The following is an 8,015-nucleotide window of genomic DNA, read 5'->3' as shown; positions in this document are numbered from 1 at the left end:
GCTTTTTGCAGTATTCTAAGAATCCAATCTAAAAATATAAGAACATGATGGGTACTAACACAACAAAAGTTGCAACTATAATGTCGCAAAAGAGCAAGGGTCCAAAATACTTGCCAAAATTTCATGGTACACAAATGTTCACAGAACCTCTCCACTGACTGCTTTCACCTCAGGCCTGAAATACTTAAGTGAGTTCACGATGATGATAAAAGTCTTTGATCAACATGCAAACACTAACATTCAGGGCTCTGTATAGCCATGAACCATGTGCATGAATGTCTTTACCAATCACAATAAAATCACAATAAACAGACAACACATAATACTTACCTGGCTTACCCAATGTCTAAAACCTGTAAAATGCTGTAATATGATGCCAGACTTGTCCTGGGGTGAACAACTTTGTCAATGGATAGCTCTTTCATATTCGGCTTTCCAGACTTAGATGCGTTCTCTGAATGTAATAGCGGATTTTACATCTTAGATTTTTCCATTTCCTTCTCAGCTTACAATCCAGTAGAGTTAATTTTTGCAGTAGGATCACCTATGGCCTCTGGATGTTGGCATTTTCCATGTCATGTATTTCAATCATTTTGTAACTTAATTGTCGAACACTTACAGAAACTTCCATTTTGTCTTAGCACTGCTGCCAGGATCACATGGACCACAGGGGAAGCTACAGTCTCAGCACTCACAGCAGTCAGAGATAGTGGAACATGGGCTTGGCCTACAGCAACTGCATGATACCTCTGACTTTCTTTGGCTCAGTGCTTGAATCAGATGAAGAATCATATCGGGTCTTGACCCAACACACATGCTTTGCCACAGAGATCGAATCTGAACCACGTATATTACATGTTTCTTTCTTACCAGCCCTGCAAATGATCACATGAAAGTTCAAATCACAAGTCGTAGCCATATTTTCAACATAAATGGATTTAACAATAAGAACACTAGAATTCTCATGCACTACATTCAAAATTGAATGTTGTACCATAAAATCACCATAAGCAAACTAGGCGTACCTAATACTAATATTCTGCAAAGAGAATGTATAATTATACTTTCTTGCCCTTTCCATTTCTAACTAATCTCATATTTTATGCAAAACATGAGTCATTTAATTATTCACACCACAAACTTTGGAGCTGTGAAGTCTCATGGATGGTAAATGGTCGCATAGCCAACACATCATTTTCAGCATATGGACATACATCAGGCATAGAATATGACAAGTAGAAGAGTAGTTAATGCTCGTTACATGAGTAAACCTGATCCTTACGCTATTGTTTTAGCACTACTGCATTTGCCCATGCAAATTTTTCATTGAAATATGAACTTTGAATTAGTAGCCAATATGTTACGAGAAAAGTAATGCCTATAAAATGATAAATTTTCAATAGACCATGAAAAAGAAGGAGAAAATACCTGAACCAAGGTTTCTGTTGGGAGACTTTGGATGTCTGATGTGATTGTAGTCATCATCACCAGCACCCCAATTCTTAGCAACTGGCTAACAATAGATAATGAGCAGCTGCTTCAATAGCAACACAAGCAAAACAAAAAAACCCACAAGTGACACATGAAAATATTCCTTGCTCATGTTCATAAGCTCTCTTTGTTTCAGAATCTACCAACTATGCATAAGGATCCATAGAAGGAACCAACTGCAGATCAGTGAAACTTCATCACAAGCAATACAGCATGAAGTTTTAACTCAAGATCAGGACTGAACATTCGATTTCTATCCTCATGCATTTATACTTCATTTTCATCTCATTGATTCATTAATATGAAATAAATAAAATAACTTACATATTGTAAGCATGTAAATGTATATGAAATTAATATCTTTACTAATTATAATAAAAATATTAGTTAGCATATTCTAAACTAAAACCATAGACTATAATTAAACAAATTTTTAAATAAAACGAAACTGAAAAGAGAAGATATGAACAATAAAAGAAAAGAAGTGTAAAGTAGTATTTGACACCTAAAGGCTTCTCTTGATCCCATTGGTGAAATAATTATTAAGAACAAAAATAAAGAGTTAAATCTCACTGCTATAACTTCCAACTGTAACGTGTAAAAAACTATAACCTACCTTACACTCCCACTCCCACTCCCACTCCCATCCTCCAGGAAAATGGGGTAACTTAACATCATTAAAGTATGCAATAAATTCTTTCTTAATCACTTGAAATAAGCATGCATAAGAGTTTTAAAATATATCTTATCAGATTCCCCCACACTGGAACCATGACTGTCCTCAAGCATGTCTCAATCCAATTACACGAATTATCCAAGTAGCAATCCTCAAATTTTCTTTCATGTCATTCAAGTATATCCCCTACACTAATATGACTTAATAGTATAAGAAGAGCCAGCAACATTGACACAAGCACTTGCAGCACAACATTCAGCACACAAGTATCCCATTGACTTCATCAAAATAAAATGAAACAAGTCTCAGCACTCTCACAAGGGTATCACTCTAATCACTCATAAAGTGTTTAAGAATTTGGGTTCTACTCAAATCAATACATAGAATGTCATTACCATAGGCTTGCTTGTGAATCAAATCTCCTCCACCAACGAAATGAAAATTAATACATGAATCAAAGGGTCTTTCCATGGGTTGTAATGGGGTTTAGGACAAGGTGTGGCAAAAGATAGGCTGAATTGTGGCTTATGAACTCAAAGGAGTGATGCTGACCTAGTTGCTTATCCTTCCAACCCTCACTGCCGTTTAACTCGATTCAAACAATTTGAACCATCAAACACCTCCAATTTTTCCTTTTGCTATTTCTGTTTCTCTCTTTTTTTTTCTGAATCTTTTCTTCTTTCCTTTCTTGTTTTCTTCTTTTTCTTCTCTTTATTCTTTCTGTTTCCTTTCCTTTCTTGTTTTCTTCTTTTTCTTCTCTTTATTCTTTCTGTTTCATCATTTGCTTTGCATTTCCTCGTCCAATTTCTTTTTTTCCTTTGTTTCTCTTTTTTTTCTCAATCTTTTTTCTTTCCTTTCTTTTTTCTTTCCTTTCTTTTTTTCTTCTTTTTCTTCTTCTTTTTTTCTCAATCTTTTGTTTCTCCTTTTACATTTCCTCGTCCCATTTCTTTTTTTTCTTTTCTTTGGGACTGGCAGTGCATCGCTTGTATGCAACCTCATTTCATTCACTCATTTTCATGTCAATTAACAAACAACCAAGCCAACACCACCCCCTTGAATGGGTTCAAAATCATTTCAGGAGATAATCAAGAAGGGGATGATTAAGCTTATAACGCGGTTTAACCAACAAAGGAAAAGCCAAGGCTCAAATGAGTGTTGCTATGGGTGAATTCAAGGTAGGCTCTTTTGTGGTCAATGGGGTATTCCTAACTGCCCTTATCACTTTCATGCACCAATCTTACAAGAATGTGAACTCAAAATGTATTACACAAGCAAGTTCTAGAATGGACACACTAAGTTTGATGCCCTCAATCAAAAGTAATGTAGGAGCACTATTTAGATGAAAGTGCTTTGGCCCAAAAGCTCACACAAAGGCTCTTGTGCTGATTCTTGAACATTGCTTATTTGATGCGGTCAATGGAACACACTTCACACAATTTTTTTTTTTTAATATGCCACTAGTGCTAGTTTCACCTACTTATCTCGACTTATACCAAAAATTCCTATTAATCTAAGGGATAAGACAAGACAACAATAAGAAAATTCAAGTGCTACCACAGGATAATTCGCATATTTTTCTCAAGACACTAACTTCCTTCACAAGTTTCAGTGTTCATTAAAAATTGTCAACCCCCAAATAATAATTTTCAGTGTCCACACATCCACATTCCAACAAATTAATTCCCTGACTAATCTAAGACTATTGTCACAATGAATATTGGGCTTCAATCTCTTGTTAAAGGTTGTCACGCTAATTTGAGAGATATCCCAATGATGTAGCCTAAATTTCAGAGGATAAAGGCGGTTAATACTCAAGCCCGTGACCAGCCGATATATCTGTATCTCATTGCTCCCAAAAGTGATTCTTTGCGCTAAAGATATATATAATGATTATCATTTCTTGTGCATTTTCAAGTGTCTCTATATTACTTACTATCCAGGAGTTATTAAAGTTCCAACTATTTCACAAATCCCTGGGAACAAGGTACTACATGGTTGATCATCACTAACAGCAACAATCAAGAAGAGCAAGTTTTTTGCATAAACAGAACCCCTATGAAATACCTTATTTTCAAACATAGCTGTAAACCTCTCATCGTTGAGAACTTCACTCGTGAGACCTTTCTTTTTCTTTGATGTTTTCTTAGCATCTGATGTTTCTGAGCATCAGCATCATCAGCTCCCTTATTCTCATTCAGCTCTTCCTCCTCCTCAAGAAGTCGGGCTCCCAGAGCCCGATTAACTTTCGCCAGCTTCCTCTTCATCTGCAAGATGAAAGATAAATGAAATTGAATTCTCAACACTTGATAGGAAGAATGATATGAGTTCCAATATTTAAGTATGAGTCATAAGGCAGTTGAAATTACATAAATATATACATAAATGTATATACACATAATCTTTACTACGTCATAAACTTTGTTCAAGTTAAAGTGCAGCGTACAATGGAGAGAGTGCTTATAATAAGTTGATCGATTTTGATCAATAACTAAATCATCTAGCATTTAGAGGTGTATCAAATGCCATCTTGTTCTTCTCAAGGTAATCAATCCTACCAAAGTAATTATCAAAAAAAAAAATTAGCAGTAACACTAAACCAAGCAACCAACAATTCCCCCCTCAAGTTCCCTGTAACAGTCAATTTCTTTTCCTTTTTTCTTGCCCTTTCCTCTCTACTGCTCTGGCTTTTCAAACCCTAAATAAAAGAAATAAAAAAATCGAGAAGTGGAAACATGTAGGTATGTGGATGGGGTTTGATGGTGGGAAGCGAACAGTAGTTTTGAGAGTTTTTACCAGTAGGGTTTTCTTTCTTGGATTTTTGTGTCGCATCCCCCTCCGACACTGCTTCTCCTGGGTGTGCTGATTGGTGAAAGAAACACATCTTCGCTTCCATCAACCGGAGTAATAAACCCTCCGCCAGTGGTACTAAACCCTAACCCCTCTGTTGGTTTTTCCTCTCTGTTTTTGAGGGGTTTTAGAAAACCCCTTCTTTTGCCATTTATCCTTCACTTCGTAAAATCTGCAGATATGACATGATATTGAAGACTGGATTAGGTAAATGTGCATTCTGAATTTGTTTTTATGTGATGACTTCTGCATGCACAAAGAACGAAATTTTGTTCCTGCTGTCCAAATGAAAACATGTGTCTCACCTAGGAGCTTGTACTTTCTTCTTGGATTTGGCCTTTGTGTTTCATGCTCATCGTCTGACAATTCACTCGCTGATGATGCATCAGAATCACCAATAGCCTTTTCATCCTCTTCTTCAACAGCTTCAAAATGCTCCTCCAGCAAAGATGGCTTTTTTGTTGTTGATGGCATTGGGTGCAAAGCCAGGTATTCGTTTGAGAATTCATCAACCTCAAAGTCCTGCAAGCGGTGTCAAGAAACGATACATAATTTGGCTGCTGTTTGGACGTAAACAAATTCCAATACATATATTGTCAGTACGAGTCCAAAAGTGATGCCATCATCATTAATGAATCTTTCTACATTAATCGTCAAACAAAATCCACCCAATACATTTGTGTACTATTCAAAAGGTTGTCACGCTAATTTGAGAGATATTAAAAATAAATAAAATTCAGAGTTAATAAGTGAATTTCATATTGAAACTCCAAAAAATGTACATGCCCCAAAGATGCAGATAAATAAGGAGTGTATATTGAAGGTTATGAATGTCAGTTTTCTGAGTACACACTTCTTTAAATTCTGAAAAATACAACTCAACTAAACACGCATAAGAATTAGTTGGACACCATAACCATCGCTGCCAGGCAGGTGATTTCTCTTGCTTCTTTGCAAGGCAATTTATCTTCAGAGGTTGTAGTCTAAAACTATCCAGGGGTTTAATAAAGAGCAAAATCATGCTTGTAAATCATGTCTTAAGAGTAAGTTTTAATTTATTCACAAATAAATGACAGACCTTTAGAGCACAGCCAACCATCTTCCAGAAAGCAGTGATTGACTGTTACATCATTTCCTTCACGTTCTATCTGTCAAAAAGCTTTCATTGATGAGAAACAATTAATATGTAAGTTGAAAGATACAGAATAATACCCTCTTGAAGTTATACCTTAGCTTTCCCAATAGGAAGACAGAAACTGGAATCAAGAGCCTCAGCCGAGACAGGAAATGATTCTCCATATCTATACAAGAAAAGTTAATCCCCCAAGGAAAAAATTTACACAACTTAAGATTGATACAAAATTATGTACAGATGCCAAGCTACATTCATAAGTAGGCCTGGTGAAAATCATCACTGTCATACAACTTACAACAATTCATTTTCAAGGAACACGACAGGATCTGGATCCCTTATCACAGCTTTCAGCAGGCCTCGTGCATCTTCTGAAGAATATGGAACCAATACCTTTAATCCTGGACATGAACCATACCATGCTGCAAAGCACTGCAAATGACACAAACTCGGTTTACAAGGCAAGAAATGTCCAAATGTTGCAATGACTATGTGTATGTCAATCAAATTCTTCTCCAAGCAGGGAATGACTGAAGATGGGTATTAAACAGCTAATTCTTTAGTCTAAGTAAATATTGATTTATTAGGTCATTGTATAACTCAAAACAGTGACCAACTTTCCCTATCAATACGAAGGGCCTTCTAACAGTAACACATGTTCCACTATTGGAGATAAAAATTAGTTGCTTTGGAATACTGTTGTGGTTAAACTTGATCATACAATGGTCCATTAATAGAACTTTTTGGATGGCATACATCATAGGCCAGAGCCTGATGGTAAGAAACACGACAAATAATTTTTTTTTTTCCCAATTTGAGAGTTTCTTCGTAAATACAAGTGCGATTACTCATGATCCTACCTTCTAGTGCTCCCCAAATATGAAGGATTCTTTCTTGTATTCTTTTGGAACATGCTACTTCAAGTCAGCTTCATTGAACAGGAAGCATCCCCCTCACCTTCTTGAACATTTCTTAATTATCAGGTTAGATGCATGACATAAAGCATTTTAGTCCATCAAAGGGATCTTTTTCCAATGGTTTTCCATTTAGTCCTATGTTAGTTGCTAGATATGAAATAGTCAGTGATGTCCTATATTCTCTCTCCCTTAACCAGCAGCAGAAAGCCACTTCATCTAGAGTTACCTCTGGTTTAGGATGTGGAGCACTGGACAGTGTATAGACCAAAGTGGCATGGCAGTGCTCTAGGTCAATAACAAGATAAAGATGTAACTACAACACTACTCACATGCTTAAACATTACAAAGACATCTCAACTAGGACTTCCAGCCAATTGGTTTAAATTCATACCTGCGAATGTTGAGCACCTACGCCAGCAGCAGCACCATTTGGGCCTCTGAAAACAATAGGCACTGATATCTGACCGGCAGACATGTAATTTGATTTTGCAGCCGAATTAATAATGTGATCAATGGCCTTCAATCACCGTGTAAGTTGCCTCCCAGACATTGTAACCATTTTTGTTTCTATTTTTCTGTATTAAAGAATGCATATAAAACTCTTCATGTTCAGAGCATTGGAAAAGCTCAAATTGCACCCATAAAATCCTCCATAACCTCCTTTATCCTCAATCCCCACCCCCTAAGACAAAAACAAAAAAGAAAAAGCTGAGTTACGAGAACTTCTGACTTCATAAATATGAAAATGAGAAAGCGAAGTACGACATTCATTCACACATATGGCGAGGTTGACACTGAATTGTTCAGTCTTATTCTCATTGATAAAATGACTAACCAAAGGTGATTTGTGGCATCTATATTCAGAAGAATGCAGCAACCAGTGAAATTTTTTTCTCAATTTTTCCAGCGAGGACATATCCAAATTAATGTTTGCCAACAATTAACACAGTAA

At 36.3% G+C, this 8,015-nt stretch overlaps 1 protein-coding gene across 4 annotated transcripts; it reads right to left on the bottom strand.

The window, feature by feature from the left end:
• Positions 1-8: 8 nt before the first annotated feature.
• Positions 9-8,007, bottom strand: LOC105180062 (pyruvate dehydrogenase E1 component subunit beta-1, mitochondrial-like). Of its 4 annotated transcripts, XR_002286467.1 has the most exons (8): positions 6,243-7,438; positions 6,093-6,162; positions 5,320-5,536; positions 4,961-5,186; positions 4,232-4,431; positions 1,429-1,513; positions 331-875; positions 9-175 (listed from the first exon to the last, which is right to left on the bottom strand). XR_002286467.1 is itself a non-coding variant. In XM_020691532.1 (7 exons), exons 1-5 carry the CDS (start codon positions 7,536-7,538, stop codon positions 5,529-5,531), a joined length of 369 nt encoding a protein of 122 aa, XP_020547191.1. In that variant the 5' UTR covers positions 7,539-8,007; the 3' UTR covers positions 3,096-4,431; positions 4,961-5,186; positions 5,320-5,528. The 4 variants fall into 4 exon arrangements, 2 of the variants coding, with proteins under 2 accessions (XP_020547191.1, XP_020547192.1); XM_020691532.1 differs by lacking the exons at positions 9-175; positions 331-875; positions 1,429-1,513 and adding an exon at positions 7,455-8,007 and having other exon boundaries at positions 3,096-4,431; positions 6,243-6,315; positions 6,445-6,578; XR_002286468.1 differs by lacking the exon at positions 1,429-1,513 and having other exon boundaries at positions 9-875.
• Positions 8,008-8,015: the final 8 nt, after the last annotated feature.

The sequence above is a fragment of the Sesamum indicum genome, unplaced genomic scaffold (genome assembly GCF_000512975.1).
Source record: "Sesamum indicum cultivar Zhongzhi No. 13 unplaced genomic scaffold, S_indicum_v1.0 scaffold00307, whole genome shotgun sequence".
Taxonomy (NCBI): Eukaryota; Viridiplantae; Streptophyta; class Magnoliopsida; order Lamiales; family Pedaliaceae; genus Sesamum; species Sesamum indicum.
Note: the sequence above shows the minus strand (reverse complement) of the source record. Positions and strands in the feature narration are given on the sequence as shown.